At 39.7% G+C, this 21,444-nt stretch overlaps 2 protein-coding genes across 9 annotated transcripts in view; one reads left to right on the top strand and one right to left on the bottom strand.

The window, feature by feature from the left end:
• LOC110293198 (dynein heavy chain 7, axonemal-like) overlaps positions 1-6,774 on the top strand; it is a 17,691-nt gene extending 10,917 nt beyond the window's left edge. Inside the window, exon 4 of the mRNA XM_021161033.2 lies at positions 6,513-6,774. Coding sequence (XP_021016692.1) covers positions 6,513-6,719 — 207 coding nt within the window. The 3' untranslated portion in view covers positions 6,720-6,774. The remainder of the gene's footprint in view (positions 1-6,512) is intronic.
• A 102-nt stretch (positions 6,775-6,876) lies between these two features.
• Positions 6,877-21,444, bottom strand: part of Slc39a10 (solute carrier family 39 member 10) — a 116,656-nt gene continuing 102,088 nt past the window's right edge. For all 8 annotated transcript variants that reach the window (XM_029476662.1, XM_021161642.2, XM_029476657.1 and 5 more), the window contains 5 exons: positions 20,229-20,349; positions 18,802-19,170; positions 17,779-17,859; positions 11,478-11,668; positions 6,877-9,449 (listed from right to left, as the gene is read on the bottom strand). In XM_029476662.1, the coding sequence (XP_029332522.1) occupies positions 9,291-9,449; positions 11,478-11,668; positions 17,779-17,859; positions 18,802-19,170; positions 20,229-20,349 (921 nt within the window). In that variant the 3' untranslated portion in view covers positions 6,877-9,290. The remainder of the gene's footprint in view (positions 9,450-11,477; positions 11,669-17,778; positions 17,860-18,801; positions 19,171-20,228; positions 20,350-21,444) is intronic.

Raw genomic sequence — 21,444 nt, 5'->3', positions numbered from 1 at the left:
TGAGCAACCCTATAGGGGGAACAACAATATGAACTAACCAGTACCCCCCAGAGCTCGTGTCTCTAGCTGCATATGTATCAAAAGATGGACTGGTCGGCCATCACTGGGAAGAGAGGCCCATTGGTCTTGCAAACTTTATGTGCCTCAGTACAGGGGAATGCCAGGGCAAGAAGTGGGAGTGGGTGGGTAGGGGAGTGGGTGTGGGGAGGGTATGGGGAACTTTCGGGATAACATTTGAAATTTGAAATGTATATAAAGAAAATATCTAATAAAAAAATAATAATAAAGAAAAAGGAAAAAAGAAAATGGTCTTTCTAAAGAAGCTATCTTTCTTTGAGATACAGTTTGATGCTTTGGTCAGGTTAGTTGGCAGCACAGGAATGGGTACCTCTATGGGTTTTCCATTCTGTTTTCATGAGCTGTGCCATCCATATGTAAACACCATGATGCTTTCCTTAGCGTGCTTTTGGAGCATTCCTCCCTATGTGAATTGGGAGACTTCAGACTTAATGCTTTTGCTTCAGGTTTCATTGGTTATTCTGGGTAATGTGGGCTCCCACAGGAATAGGATGATTCTAGTTCCATGAAGAATTAACACCAGTATATCAGTGAACTCTGTGTTTGATTGACAGATCCCATCTAAGAAAATAAACTGAAATTGTAATTGAGATTCCAGACATTAACCTCAGGCATAAACACACACAGAGACACATGTGTCCCTGTACATTCATGTGTACCCACACATATGTGAATAATTATTGGACAAATATATAACACACATGAAAAGAAGAGAGAAGAAAGCATTCCCTAACAATATACAAAAGTGAAGAAAAATTTTAAGTTAGAATTTCTGATCACTTGGGCTCAGGTACTTGAGACAGCAATAAATGGCTCAGGGAGAGTCTTTCTTTTCAGTGGTGTAGCCACTGATAAGTTGCCCCTTTCTCAGTAAGTGATTTCCTACTCGTGCTCATATAAGCAACCACAAACTCAGTGTGTTGAAAAGTATGAGCATATAGGAGGAGGGGCTGGTTGGAAAGAAAGGCTTCACCAGAGGAAAGTACAGAGAGATGAGAAGGGGCACTGGAAGGGAGTGGAGGGGCATAAATACCAAACTCAGTATACAGTGTATTAAATCATCAAGGACTTTAAAATAGAAAAGAAACATAAAGAGGAAATGAAAGAACAAAGACCAAGGTGTAATTAAAAGCTAGGGGGAACAGGGGTAAGTGTCTTAGTCAGGGTTCCCATTCCTGCACAAACATCATGACCAAGAAGCAAGTTGGGGAGTAAAGGGTTTATTCAGCTTACTCTTCCACATTGCTGTTCATCAGCAATGTCCTGTTCACCAAAGGAAGTCAGGACTGGAACTCAAACAGGTCAGGAAGCAGGAGCTGATGAAGAGGCCATGGAGGGATGTTCTTTACTGGCTTGCTTCCCCTGTCTTGATCAGCCTGCTCTCTTATAGAACCCTTGTGGGTGGGACCAGCCCAGAGATGGTCCCACCCACAAGAGGCCTTTTCCCCTTGATCACTAATTGAAAAAAATGCCTTACAGTTGGATCTCATGGAAGCATTTCCTCAACTGAAGCTCCTTTCTCTGTGATAACTCCAACTGTGTCAAGTTGACACAAAACTAGCCAGTACAGGTAAGGTGATGACATAATTGATTGCTGTGCACTAACTTAGATGGGAGCAAAAAAGCTGAGTAGTAACACTACACAAATGGACATCATGTGGCCTCTCATATTTCTAGAGTGTTTGGGTGCACTGTACTGTAAGTAAAGAATCCATTTACCTACCATGTGGATTAACTTTGATCTTTCTATGTAGATGCATCATTTGGATGACTATTCATTGGTGGGCATGAGGTACTGACATCCCCTGCTATTGTTATATTGGAGCCCATTCTCCATTTTTATCTAGAAACATTGTTTTATAAAATTGATAATTGATATCACATGTATATTTATCTTCTTGATGAATTGATTCATTGACTGTTATGCAGTGATCTTTTTCTCTTCTTATTTTCTTAGACTTAAAGTCTACTTTGTTATATGTAACTACTCATTCTTGGGTTTGGATTCCATTTGTTTGGGATATCATGTTCCACTCTTTCATTCCAGTCTGTGTGTCTTTGTGGTTGAGCTGAGTTTCTTGTGGGCAGTGTACTTTGGGTCTGCCTTTTAATCTATCTAAAAATTTGTATCAATTAACTGAAGAATTATGGCCATGGTCATTCCAAGTTATGAAAGGTATGGTATGCCTGTCATGGTTTCTGTTTTCTTCTGTTTAGAGCATTGATTAATTCATGTTGCTTAATTTATATTTATCTCTGTGGTTTGATTGTATCGATAACTTTGTTGTTTTAGCTTTCTTGCAGTGTACTACTCTTCCTGTGGAACTTATACTTTATGTGCTCATGATAATAGTCTCTGTTTGTTTACTTCTGGATATGGAGTTCTCTTAAAAGCATCTTTAGTAAGGTTGGTTTTGTGGTTATAAATGGTTTTAGTTTATATTTATCTTGGAAGATCTTTTTGGAAGATCTTCATTCTTGTTTACTGCTCTAGTGGTAGTGGAACCAGGGAGAATGGAGCTGATAAATGAGGTGGGCTAAAATCTTATGCAACAGCCAACTTTATTCAGAGCATCAGACAATTTATACTCTGAGGGTTAAGAAGAGTCACACTAGTAAAGTTTACAATCACAAGGGCAAGACCCACATGGCAAAAACATGTTTACCCGTAGAGGCATATAAACAAATAACAATTTTTGTCTTATTTCCTTGAAGTTTTTTTTCACAAGCCCTCAGAATTCTTCTTACAGGACTCCATCCTTGGACTGTGTTCTGATAATTCTACAGGACAGCTTTGCTGGATATAGGTAGCTTGAGTTGCAATCATTTTCTTTCCAAACTCAAATATGTTATCCCACGTCCTGGTATGTACGGTTTCTGCTGAGAACTTGTAGGTAACCACCAGGGCTTCCCTTCAGTGTGATTTGGTGCTTTCCCTCTTGAAAGTTTTAAAACTATCTCTGGGAGGTGAGATGGCTTCATGGGTAAGCTGTGATAGCAAGAAAACCCAAGTTCACATATGGAAAGCCAAAGGCACAGCACACACCTGCAACCATGTTAGGAGATGGAGACAGACAGATCCTAGAGCTTGCTGGCCAGCCATCACTGAGCTTCAAAGTCAAATGACAGATTTTGTTTCAAAAGCCAAGGTAGAACATGATAGAGGAAGATGTCTCACATCCTTTGACACCTCTGGGCATGCATAACACATGCCCTGTCCCCGTACCTACTTTGTACTGTACCTTTGCATGTTGACTGTAATGTGTAATGTTGGAATCTAAGACCTCCCATCTATACACACATCTGCTCTTATTCTATGGAACAGATTTTTCTCTGTCTTTAGTCTTTTTTTCCTTCAAGTATGTCAATTATGCAGACATTTGATCTTTTACTAGTGCTACAAAGATCTGTAGTCTTTTCATTCTGTCATAATGTCTTTTTTTCTTTTTCTTTTTTTTCCCATTTTTCTCTCTTCCCTTTCTCCCACTCGCTCTGGGACCCTGCTCGCTCTGGCCCATAGGTTTGTTTGTTTTTTGGTTTTTTTGGTTTTTTTTTTTTTCTCATTATGGATGGTTGTGAGCAACCATGTGGTTGCTGGGATTTGAACTCATGACCTCCGGAAGAACAGTCAGGACTCTTAACAGATGACATCTCACCAGCCCAAGAATCAATATACTGAATATAACTGCTTAAGCTAGTCTGATTTGGAGACTTGCACCTACATTTTCTTTGACTTTTAAGAGAGACTCTTACTGTGTAGCCCAGGCTGGCCTTGAACTCACAGCAATCTTTCTTTCTGTGTTTGATAATTCCTCATTTATATCTGTATTGTCTTCCCAATTTGTGTGTGTGTGTGAGTGTGTGTGTGTGTTCTTGAATCTCATTTGTCAATGAGATTTTCTTTGTGTGATACAGGGTTCCATACAGCACAAGCTGAACTTGAACTTCATGCTGAGGGTGACCTTGAATTCCTGAGCATCCTACCTCCATCGTCCAAATGTTAGAGTTACAGGTCTATTGCCACCATGCCTGGCTTTGTGTAGTATTGAGAACTGAACCCAGGGCTTTGTGCATGCTAAGAAAACACTGTACCAACTCTCTTAAACCCCACCCCTAGCCCCAGACATATCACTAAGCTTTCCCACAACCATTCTTTAGAATCTATCAGGCATTTCATCAACCTCAGTATCTTTGGAATCTGTCAATAGGGAGTTATTTTTTAGATTATTATTTTTAAATATTTGAAATTTCTTGTGTATATGTTGAAATCTGTGCATCTAGTGAAGTGGATTCTTTCTTATATGGGATAGACTTCTTAGAATATGACTTCCTTTTAAAGATGTGTATCAAGGTGTTAGTTCACTATTTTATGCTGAATTCACTTTCCGATGTGTATTGCAGTACAATGTTACAATGTCCTTGTAGCTTCTTTGACTGTAGTTATTAAGTTTTGGCAGAGCACATACTTTCAAGAGAGGCAGACCATCTGTCTATGGATTACCCATGAGAGGGACACTAACAGTTTGGCAATAATGAAATAGGTAGCAGAGTACTCCCTATATAGTTCCTCTGATAACGGGAATGCTGGTGGGGCTTCTCAGGTACTGTTGATACTGGCTGCTTTTTGAATGGGCGCTAGTCTTGGCTGCTCAACAACAGTGAAGGGTCTAAGCACTCTTGATTAGACACTCTACAAGTACAGTTGCTTCACAGGGAGCAACAGGAGTCAAAATTCCTCCCACCCCCTGTAGTACTCACCTTTCCTTGTGAGCAGTGTGTGACCAGGTAAGTGTGAGGCAACTGATGCAGGGGCCCAGGACAGGTTCAGTGGGGTAGTTTATTTTTTGCTACTACTTTGGGTATGTCTACCCAGTAGCTATCTACTACTACAGGTAGGCCCCTACCTGTGCATTCCTGGGGACAGATGAAGTATTTCTGTGGCTCCTGAAGTTTTTCTTCCAGATTGTTCTAGCAACAGTAATATGTAATATACTATTATGTATATATGTAATAGATACAATGTGTAATGGCAACAGCATCAGTAATTCAGTGGGTCATGGCCAAGATCAGGCAAAACCCCTCTCCCAGGGCTCTCTCCGGAAGGACAGCAGGGATATGTGTCTGACAGTTCTTAGCTATACTTTTGGCTGTGTACACTGAGGGCTGCTGTACGTACGTTATTCTCTCCATTTCATTTGAACTGTCATTGTAGCACTGACTTGTTTGTTGAGACTTGCCAGGACAATGCCTCTGGGGCAGGGCTACAGCCAGAGGGGTGTGGTTTGGCAAACACAATATAGGCTGGAGGCGGTGGAATATTTCTCACCCTTGCTTTGAGGTATCATGTGACATCAGGGATCCTATCACAGGCAGGCTCCTTTATACCCAGGTTCTTGTGAAGGGCACCTTTGGCTCCCTCTACATTGCACCTGTTTATCACCACGTAGTAGTAATCTCAGCCTGTAGAGAACATCTCCTGCTAAGCCAGAATGGTAGAGAATGGCTGCAAGGTTTGAGATAAGACTGTGTGAAGGTGTTTGACCCTTAGAACAATCCAGTCAGTCAGGCCTCTTCTTAGGGTGACTACTGACTATAGTACCTTAGAGATCTGCTGGAGGGGTGAAGCCAACCTATATGGACTGAATTCAGGCAGGCCTTACCTCTTAGGCTATACACTTGGAAGTACCTGGTAACTTCACAGTGTACGTACGGGACATTTGCTGGAAGTGAGCCCCTCCCAAAGCAATGAAACTGGGTGGCAGGTGGGCAGCTTCTCTTGCCTTGCTGCTGTCCCAGGTCTGGATTTTACAATGGTTTTGTATCCTGATAACTGAATTCCAGTGTTTCCCAAAGTCATTCAACTCTACAGACTTGGTTTAGTTCTTGTAGAGGAGCAGGTAAATTGCTAGGTGCCTCTATTGAATCCCCTTGCCTGGCTCATGGCTGTTAAACACAGCACATATGCATACTATCCATCCACAATGGGGAGGTGATTCAAGTAAAATAACTGTTTATTATGGCACATGCAGTATTTTATAACATAACTGTTTACTGTAAAAACATTTTGCATACAACCTGTTAAGAAACCACTACTAAGATGGGTTATAATTAAGTTCACTAAGAATACTTTCTTTGTAGAAAAAGAGTAAAAATGGTAATATTTCCAAGGCTAGTCCAATTAAACCAAATAATATCGAAAGCATACGGGAGTGGGCAGTATGATTCTAACAGAGGCAAGCTGTTTTCTCTTTGTATACTGGTTCTGAGATAGTTAGGCATCTTTATATTCGAACAACCATTTCACTGTTGACAAAAAATGCAATCTATGTAGGGCATAGGTTTTAGATATAACCTTACTCTGGAACTATCACAGTAGCTAAAGTACATGCCATTTAATGGCTCTGACTTAAAGAGGTGTTTGTGCTTTCTTCCAGATGTGGCTAAAGCCATGCAAAAAGTCAGACATACCCAAACGACCAAGTTACGTTGCTCCACTGTATAAGACAAGCGAGAGGAGGGGCACACTCTCCACCACTGGCCACTCCACAAATTTCGTGATTGCCATGATTCTTCCCTCTGACCACCCCAAGGAACACTGGATTGGACGGGGTGTGGCATTGCTGTGTCAACTAAACTCATAATCTGAAGGTGGCATCATCTCTTGCAACTTCTTGTTAGATTGCATTTTACCGTTTAAATTTTGCTTTGGCTTAAATAAACTTAATGTTCTTAATTATGACTTTAAAGTACCAATGAAGATTCAGTGTTCTGAGACAGACAATGAAAACACACTACACATTTTCTTTCTGAATAATTTTATTTTGGGAGAGTTCCGTAAGCATTAGGAACATATATAAAATGACACACCACTGTTGACAATGAAAAAAAGCATTTCATCACTTCCAGCTTTATAAATTTAAAAAAAAAAATGATTCAGTCACAACAACAAAAATGTTTAGATATTTTAGCAAGTATCACCTTGCAGGACCATAATCACATTGAAGCCACTGACTTACTGTTAATGGAAAAGGTTCANACTGCATCTAGTTACTATAGTATTTCTAAGCACAATCACAGCTGATTGAATGCAATGTGGTATACACCAAAATCTTTATGGATGTCACATGGTGACAGCATCATACAAGTAATATTGGTGACCTCCAACAAGCATGTTAAAATTAGGCTAGTCAAGCTAAGTGGAATGTTGGAGCCAAACAGAAATGTAGTGGAATTAGGATTGTCTAGTGAGACCTGAAACTATACACTAGAATGATGTAAAAACTAAATACTGGTGGAACACTATCAAAATACTAGCAGCAACTGTTAAAGCCCCCTGAAATGACTAAGAAAATCTAGCAAATAAAGATAATACCATTTGTTTGAGAATATAAAACTTTGTATATTGTAGGCATAACAGCTTTGTGAAGCATTTTAGANTGAGAGTATATTCCAGCAGTTGTTTGAAATGAAGGAGATGTAATGCTGGAANGCACAACCCTCCTTGGAAATCAAACTCAAAAATGAAGGATAAGTGTATCTTGGTTTTGAAAGCAAAATATCCGAGTCACTTGAAGTTGACAGCACTGAGCACACCAGCACCTTTTAGCAAGGTTGCTNAAAGGGCCAAGCAATGAGGTGAAGTAATGACTGTCATAGGCATGCCCAGTGCTGAAAACTTGTGTACAAAACCACTTACTGCAAGGAGGGCTGAGAAAGAGACAAATGCTGTAAGGCCGAATAACCCTTGCTTATAACATAACAGAGAAACATTGGAGATTATCCTCTGACAACTGGTCGTATGTGCTGCCCTCAAATTTTTGTTTTTTGTCTTAAAAGGAAAATCAGAGTAAGAGGAAAAGAACCAGAGAAGGGACTAAATAAAAATATTTAAAATGGAAGGGCCAGGGTTTGGCTCTTATGTGGTTTTTCCCAAGGAATATCCTGGCTGCCAAGCAGTTAAAATAGAGCTAGCTGCACGCGGTTCAGACATCTGCCTGCATAAGCAAAGAGTGGGTGGCATGGGATGTAAACAGTTGTATGCACATGACTAGTCTACAAGTTATGAGTCACAATCAGACGAAATGTGACTTAGACTTCTCACACATCACTGCCCCAGTGGTATAAGAGCAGGCACCCAAACACTGACCGCTCCATATCAGGCACCAGCAGTGTATCTTGGCACAAAATGATAGAAGTGATTTTGGCTTAGTCATATACTTGGTAGCAAAGTAGCTATGGTACCAGTGCAGTAACCATTTAGCTGACATTTTATATACAGACTATAGGCATGGCAAACTTGGATTTTACTACCAGCCACAGCATGTGCTCCCAGTTCCAAATGCCAAACTGGTAAAATAACATGAACACCCAGAACTTAAAATTTCCAATTAACCTAGTTAGTACTAGGGAAATGGAATGCCGCTTCTTTGATATTTTTCTAGAGTAGTAATGTTAAGAAAAAAGTATCTGACTACATCCTCTGACTCACCCTCCCCCATAAAAACAAAGTTAAAAAGAAAAATCCAACACCAAGTACAGTATGCAGAGAACCATTATGAATCTTTCATTAAACTGAAGTTCACACAAACATACAATCACAAATCTCAGTAGTTTAGGCTGCAAGTTTGAACACTATGCAAATATATACAAAAATAGTAACTCTAGATTCAAGAATAAGGGCTTTCCCCAATGCTAAATCCATACCCTAGTGCAGCCTTGGCTTCCCTCTAGTTCCTAAAATCAACTTTATGCAGTTTCAAAGTTGCGTCAAGTTGATCCCTATTAATCCCATATGTATGTATTTAGCTGAATAGAGGGCACTAAAATCATTCATAGCACACACGCAAAAATGTCTGCTCAATGTCCATTTAAAATATTTTTAAAGTTTAAATGATTTTTTTGGTTTAATTTCTATTTCTGCATAGCAACAGAAGTTTCTACTAATAAAAAGACTAGTGTTTTATATGATTCTCTTAAACTTCTATCAATATTGGTACACGGAGTCCCATGTTCTGACTTTATCGCAAACTTTTAAAAGACCCATTCATGCAGAGAAAACAGTGCTGAGCACCAGTCTTTCGTGGTTAGGCTCAAATCTACAGAACCTGTGAATAGTGCAGGCCACTGGATTCTCTGAGCGATGTGCATACAGTACAAGGAACAGAGGCAAGCTGCACGAGCATTCTCGCAATCAACAGAGATACTGGGAATGGTCAGAACTGGATGTCAAACACAATTTTGTCTTCATAGAGGGCGATAACCAGCATGATGGCGAATCCAAACAGCAGTCCTAAATTCTGAAGAATGAACTGCCCAACTGGACAGAAGCCATGCTCCTCATGGTCACCATCTCCATGCAGCATTTCTGGAAGCTGAAAGGAGAAACACACCTTAACAAAGACACTTAAAATCTGAAAGGCTTACAGACTGGCAACTTCAGATATCCAGTCCTAGTAAGCCTATTATTATTGCACTGTTTTTTCTTCCTTTCCTTAAGTTTTTACTGTTACAAAAACTTTTCCTTCTGACTCCCCGTAATATTGAAGCATAAGCAACATACATGTTTCACAAACATGCCCTCTGGATTCCTGTTGGCAGCAAGACTGAAACAATGCTGGGTCTCTGCCATTCAAAAGTTTTACCTGAATGTCACCTCAACTGTCATAACCCAGCAAAGAGCTGATCAGGGTCTCCTGGTACCCAGCACTATGACTGTTTACAAAGATGGGGCTCCAGGATACAGCCTGACTGGTCTTCCTAAGGACCTTTGTTTGGTATGACTATCTGTAACACACGCACACACTCACACACAAAGAAGGAAAGAGAGAGAATTATTTCCATAGTGGTTGCTAAATAGCACTGCTTTTTCTGTAGGTTTCATTTTTACATTTTAAGTAGATAATACTTTTACCTTTCTCCCTGGCAAAACTTTCAGGTCCAAGAACAGCATCCCTAAGTTCCTACATTGATTTGCCAGTTTTTTCACCATCCTGTTGACTCTGTGCTCTGTCACTTCCTCTCTGTGTCACAGATCACCTTTCCTGAAAGTTCCCCAAACAGGCATTTCCACAGAGGCTCCTTTAGGAACGTCAAGTAAAGCCAATACCTGTGTATTGCCAATACCTACCCGAATGCCTTCTAATGGCTTTGGGTAAGTAATCTTTCTTATAGTCAAGGCAGTGTAGCTAAAATAAAGATGTGGTCATTTTTTCTACTCTGTAGCCCTGTCAAGGTTTTCTATAATTCACAGATGACATACTGTACCTGACAATGTGTACATAAACTCTTCCATAGTCTTTAAAAGAAAGCCCAGAGTTCCTATTATTAAAAAACAAAACAAAACAAGTTCCCAATTCTCTTTTCAGTCAGCTTTTTTTGCAGTTCCATATATAATGTAGACCTTGTCCTAAGTTGGGGAAGGGTCTTGGTGGAGCTGGGAAGGAGTTCAGAATATATTGCATAAAACTATCAAGGAATAAATAAAAATGGTAATTAAAAAATCCCACAAATTCTTACTGTAAAATCTTTCTTCTGATCACTAGCATCCTAGTGGCTGTGAACTGCATTTCCAGTGGCAGATGACAACTAATAATGATGACAATAATGTCTGTTTCCCTAGAGCCATCTCTTTGTGGGAGAGGCACTAAACTTGAGAAATAAAGTCAAACAGTTGGTGAGTTATCAATAGATCAAGACACAAGTGTCAAGGACAGAAAGCACAGCAGGAATTAATGGGTTCCACACCCGAGGAGTGCAGATGTGTTGCCTAAGAAATGAGGAGGCGAAGCATGAAGGGTCTGCAAGAAGCAGGAGTTTCTCCCTCAGGAAAGGTGATCTGTGACACATAGAGGAAGTGACAGAGCACAGAGTCAACAGGATGGTGAAAGCCTAGCAAGTCAATGTAGGGACTTAGGGATGCTGTTCTTGGACCTGAAAGTTTTGCCAGGGAGAAAGGTAAAAGTATTATCTACTTAAAATGTAAAAATGAAACCTACAGAAACTGGCAGCCCCACAGAAACACTGTCTACCTTGTGAAGTACTGGTGTAAAATGGAAATGAACAACTGCTGCTGTTAGTAACTTTAAAGACTAGAATGCACATAGGAGGTCTGCTTTCTTCTTAGCAATACAGCAATGAGTCTAATTATTCTGTAATTGTATCTCTAAATCCTACTATTAGTTGAGTTGTGACACAGTTGGTTAGAAATTTTTAGCTGCTCCAAGAAATTCTAAAGTAAGTGTTTTTTCTAATTATTATTTAGATTTCAGTCTTTAAAATTGGCCATATTCCTTAAAAATACACTGCAGTTTCCAACCACTTCCAAATATGTCTTCCATTTTTTAAGGCTGTATTCTATTTGCAACTTTAATACAACAGAGAAGTTATCTAAAGCATCTTACCATATCCACCAAGGCCACATAGAGGAACATGCCTGCAGTGATTGCGAAGATCCAGAGTGTGATGTTGTTGGCATACTGACCCACTGCCGTGCCTATGAGCATTCCTATGTAAGCCATCATGGCAGAGAGCAGATTGTACACAATTGCTTGTTTTACGGTCATGCCTGCTTTTAGAAGAACTGCAAAATCACCTGCAATTCAGAGAAGTTATTTTTAAAAGCACAGGATTTGAAAACATAACTTTGAGTGGACAAAAACTATTTTAAAAATTAAGAATGCATTATAAAGACACAGCATTAACAGTAGAGCAAAAGCTATAGGGGTGACAGAATTGTTCTACGTCCTGTATGTGGTACAATTACATAACATGGAGAGCCAAGCAATTGTACATACCAAGCCAATTAAGCCAGGTGTAGTGTCACACATTTTTAATCTTGACATTACACCTGGCTTAATTGTGTTTGAAGCCACCTGGTCTATAGATTGAATTCCAAGACTGCTAGGGCTACAAAGAGAAAGCCTGTCTTAAAAAAGCAAAAACAAACTAAAACCAAGACAAAATGGAAGGAGAAAATAAATATACTCATCCCCTTTTAGAAGTAACAACTCCAAGTTCATTTCTGCTCATCAGTAGGAAATGGGCAAAGTTAGAAGAGTAGTAATAGTTTCTTATGTATATTTTATGCTATGTATGCACGAGGGTTTTTTCCCAAGAAATAACAACAAACCCTTAATTAGAAAAAAAATGTAAGGAGAGAAAAGAGCTTTCCCCTTCATCTTCCTCATGTTTATGTGACTGCCCCGCCCAGCTCTGCAGAGCAGCACACTGCTGCAAGGAGAACAGACCCAAGGGCACAAGAGGAGGAACCCTGGGGCAGTTGAAACAGACAGCAACAAGAAGGAAGAAACCAAAAAGAAAGCCATTTTCTCTTCATCTAACAGGGATCACTGGGAAAAGCAGTTACTCAGAGGGATGCAAATGCTGCTGGACATAGAGTCTTCAAGCTGAGAGATACAAGGTACAGCTTCACTTACTGTAACAGTGTTCTTTGTTCTAGTTATTGAATATCCAAGGCTCCAACCAAACAATAAACAGTATATGCAAGTGTTATGTAGATGACTGATAGGGCTCTGTTCTTAAGGAAATTCTCATGGCTACAAAGTTTTCATTTACAGCAAGTAAGAAGTTAACAACAGTGAAACTGTTTCAAAGTATTGCTTCTCCATATTCCAATAAACTGCTATCAACTACAAACAGCACTATCTTTCAATTATTATATTTATTTGAAAATTAGAAGCTCTTCCAATGTCTTCAACATTGCCATTCTCTAGTTTCTATTTAATACTCGCCCCCTTATTCCTTTCCCTCCTTTCTCCTAGGGTTACTGCTGCTGTAACTTAGGGTTAACATGACCAAAAGCAACTTGGGAAGGAAAGGATGTCTGGCTTACATATGAGAGTCACAGTCTACAGAGAGAAGCCAAGGTGGGAACTCAAAATGGGGAGGTGGGTATAACCTGCAGGCAAGAGCTGACTCAGAGAAGAGTGCTGCTTACTGTAGCTTGCTGCATATGGCATGCTTGGAAGTTAGGGACCACTTGCCCAGGGNTGGTACCACCCACAATGGGCAGGGTCCTCTTAATTCTGAGGGAAGCAGATCTCTCAGTTTGAGGACAGCCTGGTCTACAGAGCTAGATCCTGGACAGGACTAACCAGAGAAATCCTATCTTTCAAAAAGAAAAGAAACGAAGAAGAAAGAAAATACCCAGTTGCCAGATCTCTTGGAGGCATTTTCTCAGTCCTAGTTCTCTCTGGACCACAGCTTGTATCAAGGTGACATAAAGTTAGCTAGGACAATGCTTCCCAATCCTCTTGCAGAGCCCTGTGCAGGCTGTTTCTCTCCATTCTTCCCTGGAGTTTGCTTTATTTGTACAGGCTGCTCTAGGTTCCTGTATGAAAGGAGCTAGCTCACTTACTTCTCCATTCATTTCTCCTTTGTACTTGCAGTAAAATTCACGCTGAATCAATTGTGCTAAATTAAAGGGGGACCTTTTGGTAGGGAGCTGAGTAAAATGAGATTTCTGGCATCTCTTGTAGGTTGGTTTTGAAACACATTGTTTCCTTTATAGTTTCAGAAATGTGGCTTAGAAAGGAGCATGATTTAATCCTTAATGAGCACTGGTGAAGGACAAACTATAGAACTGCATCAAATGCCCAGTCTTTCCTGCTACGACAGGAAAGCAGGATGATTTACTTCATTCTTGAGAAAGTAGGAGGATGAATTAACCAATCAGAATCCCAAGAGTGTTTGCCAAGGCAGAACCTCGTGCAACCCAAGCTGGCCTTGAACTTTGGACCCTTCAGAAGGAATTATTATTTAGTTCCTACAAAAATAAGATATAGCGGCCTCTGTCCTTCCAGTGGTGGGTACAACTGTCATTTTCTTAAACCATGCACACATGTGTTCTGTGTAGGTCTCTTGGGGTCTTTCTCTCAACAGAGCCTGTCCATAATTTAATTAAAACTGTTTCTTTTTATGAACTCTAGCTCTGCTTCATAAAAGTATGACTCGCAAAAGCTGCTCCTGTTTTCTTCTTAGACCCCTACAGATCTTTGCTAACACACATACCATGTAATCACAACTACTAAGAAACTCTACTACTTCACTAGCTCTCCAATTCCCTGGGCCCTTTACCACTAACACAGCAAACAAATTGTTTTGTGTTGCTTTTTTGTCTGTTTTCCACAGAATTTTGTATGAATTTTCTAAAATTTTGTATGAAAAGTCAGACAATATGCATTGTTTGGGTCTGTTTTTTTAAAGATTTGTTTGTTTGTTTGTTTGTTTGTTTGTTTATTATATGTAAGTACACTGTAGCTGTCTTCAGACACCCCAGAAGAGGGCATCAGATCTCATTATGGATGCTTGTGAGCCCTCATGTGGTTGCTGGCATTTGCACTCAGGACCTTCAGAAAGCAGTGAGGGCTCTTAACCACTGAGCCATCTCTCCAGCCCTTGTGTCTGGATTTTTATCACTTAGCATAATGCACATAAGAATAACTAACCCTCAGCACTCTATGTCAGGAAATTACATTGTATTACTCAGCACCCTTCAGCCCACAGATGTATCACACTTTATTTACCAGCTGAAGAACATTTAGCTTAAGTATTATTTGGGGCAATTATGAAATCACTGTATACAGTAAACAGGCTTTTGTATCAGCTCAAGTTTTCATTTCTCTTCAATAAAGCCAGTTTATTCATTATATTTCTATTTTGTAGGAAATTCCATTCCCATCAAATATAATAAGACTATAGTTATTCACATCCTTGACAACATATAACAAACCCAGGAACGGAAATTTCACATTTAGATACCAAGTTTTATCTTCTTTAGTAAATGTCTATTCAAGGTTTTTTTTTTGGGGGGGGGGGGTCTAGAGAATTTCCTATTACTAAACTAAGAAGACTTAAATACTGTGGTCCTAATGGCTTTTTATAAAGATTTTCCCCACTCTCTAAAGCAATGTCTTGTTACATTGTAAATATGTCTGGAGTCATCTATTTTATTTTCTTGATGGATTGTATTTTTAGTAATGTGCCTAAGAAGACACAACTAGGAATTTACTATCCCAGACTGTGTGGATTAATGGTTTGTTTTGAGTTAATTTTATTCATCGTGTGGGGTATGAGTCACAGACTCTTGACAGCTTCTACTTTTGAACATCCCACACTGAAGTACCATTTGCTGAAGCCTACCTGTGTGGAATTTTCTTTGTACCTTTGTTGAAAAATAAAATACATCATATATATATATATATATATATATATATATATATGGAAACACTAAGCTGTTTCAGTGTTTTACATGTCTGCGCTTTTCTCAGTACCACTATTTTGGGTATGTGGCTACACCAAATTTCAAATCAATCTGTTGCCATTTTTCAAAATTTTCTAGATGTCAAACTGTTTCCTTTTCACATAAAAGTTTTTTTTTTTTAAACTCATTAATCTCTGTAAAATAAACCTACTGTTGTCCTGACTGATGGGAATCTAAACAACGACAAAAAAAGCAATACTATTGAACCGTCTAGTCCGTAAGTCACCTCTGACTTCACCTGGTAATGGTAGTTTCCAGTAAACAGACTCTATGCATAGATAGACTTAAGCTCAATACAAGTGGGGCAGTCTTACATAGTCTGTATAAAATGAGATATCTCACTTAAAACTCCCTGCTCTAGTCTTATTTCAGGCCGTGAAGCCTCTGAGGTTTTGCATATTTACTTCACCTTCCTTCTCAGTAAAAGTCTGTGTATTATAACAAAGTCAAAGGAGTACCTACAAATGCAATCAGACAGAGCACACAATCTTCATAATGAGATAAGTCAGTATTCTTTTCTTCTCACAACATTTCTTAGCACAACAAATGCAGAGTGCCTGCCAAAGCTGTTAATGAGTATGATCCAATAATATGGTTACTAACAATAACTACTGTGATTTTTAAGAGTTAATTTTGATATTCTTTACTATCGTATATTTAAAAATTATATGGGTTAGCGAAATAGCTTAGTAGTTAAGAACACTGGATGCTCTTCCAGAGTACTTGGGTTTGATTCACAGAACTCACAAGGTGGTTCACAACCATCTGTAATTCTAGAGCCAGAAGATCTGATACCGTTGTCTGACCTCCTTGGGGACTAGGTATGTGCATAGTGCACAGAAATGCATACAGCAAACCATCTACATGTCAAAAATGAATATAAACTAAGAGAAAACTCTGTATAAATCTAAATAGTGAATGGACAACTTTCCTTAGACAACTCCTTAGACAATTAAGCATGTTACAGAGGACTTAAGTTTACTCTCTGCTGTACTTGAGGGGGATTGGAAAATGCACAGCTTATCTGAGCTGAGTCCTAATAACATGATTCATTTTTCAAATGTGATTGCTTTCCTGCTAAACACACTGCTTAGAAACAGAGAGGGAGTTTGGGTCAAGCATAGTGGTATACACCTCTAATCCCAACCCTTGGGAGGTCAAGGCAAAACTGACTGACATAGAGCAGCCTTGTCTATCTAGCAAGTTCCAGAGCTGCAAGGGTTATTTGGTAGATCCTATCTCAACAACACAAAACAAATCCCCAAACCTCTCATTATAACTTTTAATAACAATTATAAAATAAACAGAAGACATCATTATCAATAATGACAGGGAAATTGAAATGAATAGGAAATAAGAACCTGCACAAAACAGTTTGGATATTGAGATCATCGTATATACAATCATGAGCAAGAAAACATTAGAAAGAGAGAGAGAAAAAGACCCTGAAAGCATTTTGAGAGTCCAACTTTATTAAAATCATGTAAGACTCTCTCTCTCTCTCTCTCTCTCTCACACACACACACACACACACACACACACACACACACATGCACCCGTGCCCACAAGATTGTCCAAACATCAAAGTTTATGGTTTAAAAAAAAGAAGCGACTAGAAGTTAATGATTATTCCAAAACCTCAGTGGTCCTTAAAGAGTGACAGTCAGAAACTATTTTCCTGTTCTATAATAACCATCCACACACCCAACTCTCTTTAAACAACATTCTATTTAGTGTCTGGACAACAATGTGATCTTTCCATCATCTCTGATGAAATAACTGTCTTAGGTTCCTCTGGTTCAATTTTCAATTATGTAATAGAAAACTTTACCCTGTTCCTTTAAGAAAATAAAACGTATATGACACATGAAATAAAATAAAAAAGGGTTAACACCACAATCAGACATTGGAGAAATATTTCCTTTTAATTTATGATTGCCAACCTATTCATTATATATGATCCGTCTTTTTTTTTCCTTCTCACTCCGCCCCACTCACTCCGGCCCAATTTATTTATTTATTATATGTAAGTACACTGTAGCTGTCTTCAGACACACCAGACCACAAGAGGGCATCAGATCTCATTACAGATGCTTGTGAGCCACCATGTGGTTGCTGCGATTTGAACTCAGGAACTTAGGAAGAGCAGCAGTCAGTGCTCTTAACCGCTGAGCCTTCTCTCCAGCCCCTATATGATCCTTTTTAATAGTACCACTGTTACAGCAGCAAAAAGCACACAGGCGCTGATACTTCGATACAAGAAGCAGTTACTTTTAGTCTTATATTGGGATATGCCTGGCCATAGATGGCACTCTGCACCTGTCAGATTTTCTGTCTTAACATCTCTGCTGTTTCATACATTTTACAACTGAAGGAAGCCTAGATTTGATGAAAGGCAGTAAGACTTTTGAGGCTCATACCTAATTCATGTGGCAGTTCATGACAGAAGACGGCTATGGACGTGCTGATGCCTCCAGTCAGTCCGGCGCTGAAAGCTGCCCCTGGACAGGATGATGAACACAGGGTTCAGTGAGTGAGCGAGCCTCAGGCCTCCCGTTTTCTCCACTGTCAGTGAGATGCTCCTTCTATCTGCAGGAACTTCAACTGTACTTGACTCACCCAACTTATACATCATGGCTTTTCAACATACACTGGGGGTGTAAGGTCTCATCCCACTAGCAGATGTCAGTATTCTTTAGTATCAGTAACTACTATGATTATAAAAATAATACGGCTTTTGCTTTCTGAAGGAAACCAAAGCTTATTTCTGACTAATAAAATCTAGATTCCCAAAGCTGGGCAGTGGTGGTGCATGCCTCTGATCTCAGCACTTGGGAGGCAGAGGCAGGTGGATTTCTGAGTTCAAAGCCAACCTGGTCTACAAAGTGAGTTCCAGGACAGCTAGAGCTATACAGAGAAACCCTGTGAGGGGGGGAGGGGGTGGGGGGAAGGGGGAATGGGGGAAGAGAGGGGATCTAGATCCCAAAGAGAATCATGCCCTGGTGACAGTTAATATTCTAGATTAGTCATTAGTTTATATTCCAGCAACTGCATGTATAGGTCATACATGTATGTCAATTTGTTATTGTAGGCTTTAATGTGAAACTTTTCAAAAGCTGTGAAAATTTTATTAAATTCAAGACTGAAATTACACTGGACTCTTATAGGGGTGTCTATGAGTTCGATTATGTTAAAATAGCAGTTTCAGTAATCTGACTTTGCTTCAATAGAACTAAAAAGTACTAAAATTTCATTTTATTTAATTTCCAAATACCGTATCTGTTGGAGAAAATAGAAATGGAAGTAATATATAGCTGGACATTCAAAACTTGTAGGTAAATTTTAACCGTATAGATTGTAGCTTGTAAGGTTAGTAGGGATTTAGTGGGAAAGGGAAAATATGCTTAAAGGATACACTGTAACCCAAGCTCCAGGACACTTACCAATGGCGAGGCCATCACTGAAGTTGTGGATGCCGTCACCCATGATTACCATCCAGGCTATATTGGCTATTCCCGTTTCCTTCAGGTCTGAGCCGGAGTGGCAGGGCCCGTGTGAATGATGGGCGTGTCTGTGGTGCCACTGGTGGCTGTGCTTCCTCAGCACAGCTTTATCCTCCTCATGGTGGTTATGTGAGGTCACACGGGCCTCGTGCTCATGAATGGTGTGCAATCCATCACTGTGAGAATGGTCCATGATTTTCTCTTCCTCCACACCCAGGTAATTTTTAGGAGGGGATTCTTGTTGGGCTTCTAAATCCGTCAGTTCAGTCTCATTAAGCCGGTCTTCAGAGACTACTGAGTCATCCGTTCCTACATTAGAATAAAGGATATGCTGATCTAGCAAGTGCGTTTGTATGTGCTAATCTAACCCTGGGCAAAACAGCAGTGAGGTCAAACCGCTTAAATGAATGTATTTCCCTTATGCATTTTAAAACTCAATCCATTAGAATAATTTTTCTAAAGCCTATCAGCTAAAATTTAAATTACTTGCCCAAGTTAGCTGATGGCAAAGTTCTCTACACATGTGCTCCACAAATAATATACTATTGAGAGATCTTCATTGGAATGTTCTGACCACATCTGGTAAGTCATTTTAAAAAGATTATTTTCCAGAACTATTTGTTTTATGACAGAGACCTGGATAACTCCCAATGGTCTTTTGGGAGAGTTGGACAGCTAGGGAAGGCTGCCATCTATGCTGAGAACCACTGGCACATGGAGGGGAAAGAGAAACTCAAATGCAAACTGAAGGTATAGGGTAAGAAAATCTTAACTGTCTGAGCCACCTTGTAAAGCTATTCTTCTTTAATTACAGAGGCAACTTTTCATTTTCCTTCTATAACCAATCACGGATAAAGGAAACTGTACCCTGTCAAGAACAGTACCGCTCACTGAACGTGGTAATGCATACCTGCAATCTCAGTACTGGGAAAACTGAGGCAGAGGGCGGAGAGTTCTAACACTGACACAGAAGACTGCTGAATTCTGTGGGTTGGTCTAGTTTTGATACAGAGTGGCTTTGCATTTTATTTCTGCTTTTTGAGACACTGAAACAGAGGGGTCTTGCTAAGTAACTTAGGCAGGCCTTGAACTGAAGATCTTCCTGCCCTAGGCTTCCAGATGCTGAGATTACAGGTGAGCCACCAGGCCTGACCCTTGTTTCACTTCTCTCACGTATTTTTTAAAAAGGAAGCGGCAAGTTTGCCTTGCTCCTAATCTACCTGGTTCCATTGCATGCACAGAATTGTAATTACAAGACACGCTCACATTAAAGGAGGATCACAGTAGAAAAACCACAAAGAAAAGAAATTTCAAACACATAGGAACAACTTTTCAATTTTAAGTTTTTCATTGGAATAGTTTGATACCAGCAAGAGGCTTGAGTTGGAGCCAGTCAGCATCCGGTGTGCTGTTTAACTTATGATCTGAAAGCTTTCTTCCAACAGTGGATTCTTCTGTGCTCTGCTTCATAAACCATTTCTGTTTTCCCTGTGGGAATTAAACAAACAAACAAACAAACTGGTATTGGCATAAAATCTGCAGCAATAACTAGTAATGATATGCCTTTATTAACCCCCCCTTTTAGGAGCAATTGATGCTAACAATATACATTACTTATTTATCATTCCATTTTTATATAAGATGGTTGCTGGGTATAGAAGTCAGGATTGGCTGCAAACTTCTTTACCCACTAAGCTATCTCACTGGCTCGGTTCATCTACTTTAATAGAGTGCAAAGTACCAAACTATTATGCAACCCAAATGAAATGTGTGAAATACTGCATCTAATTCCACTGTAATACTATGAAGTAGCAGTGAGTTCCTAAATTTCATGCTCATTCTCACCTTACAATGTAATCTCTCACTTCTCTGGATGAGGCATGATGGAAGGAGTCAAACCTAAGCTTGAACTCTCAGTCTGTAGCTGGCTTCTGAGATGTGTAAGGTTTAACTTTATTAACACAGAACATGTAACAACTCACCTGCCAAATGGAAGCAGTATGACAATCACCCGATTCTTAACAGCTTAACAAAATAATCATTAAAAATCCAAGTGTTCTTCCTTCTGACTTTGTAAGCAGACAACTGTATGATTTCATTTTCAACTGCTTAAGGTACTAACTGCTTCCCTGCATGGGTTAGACTTGAACTCTTCTCTCCTGACTTAGCAATGTGGCTTTTTACTCCATAGTTTTGTCACTGTAACTACCAATACTAAGAACTCTTCCCATTACAATTTCTGCTTTCCTCCCATCCTGATTTAAAGAAGCATTTATGGTACAACAGTGAAAATGAGCTCAAGCTCTCAGGGAGTGCTTCCTGCCTGGCCAAGTGCACTTTCAGGATGGTTTCTCAGATGGAAACTCCAAGGCGGGTGTGTGATCATTCTAACTGCTGTGTGTATGCTTGTTAGGCTACTTGGGCCTGAAGCAGTCTCCAAAAATAGGCACTATCTTTCTCCCCGTGTGAGTCCCCTGCTGCATCTATAAGGATATGGGTCTATCCTAGGGCCTAGAATTTTGGCTGGCCTTGACCAACACAATACAGCATACTCTGTAATATAGTTTTTACTATAGTCTTGTG

Source organism: Mus caroli, chromosome 1 (genome assembly GCF_900094665.2).
Source record: "Mus caroli chromosome 1, CAROLI_EIJ_v1.1, whole genome shotgun sequence".
Lineage (NCBI taxonomy): Eukaryota > Metazoa > Chordata > Mammalia > Rodentia > Muridae > Mus > Mus caroli.
This window is presented reverse-complemented; position numbering and strand designations above follow the sequence as displayed.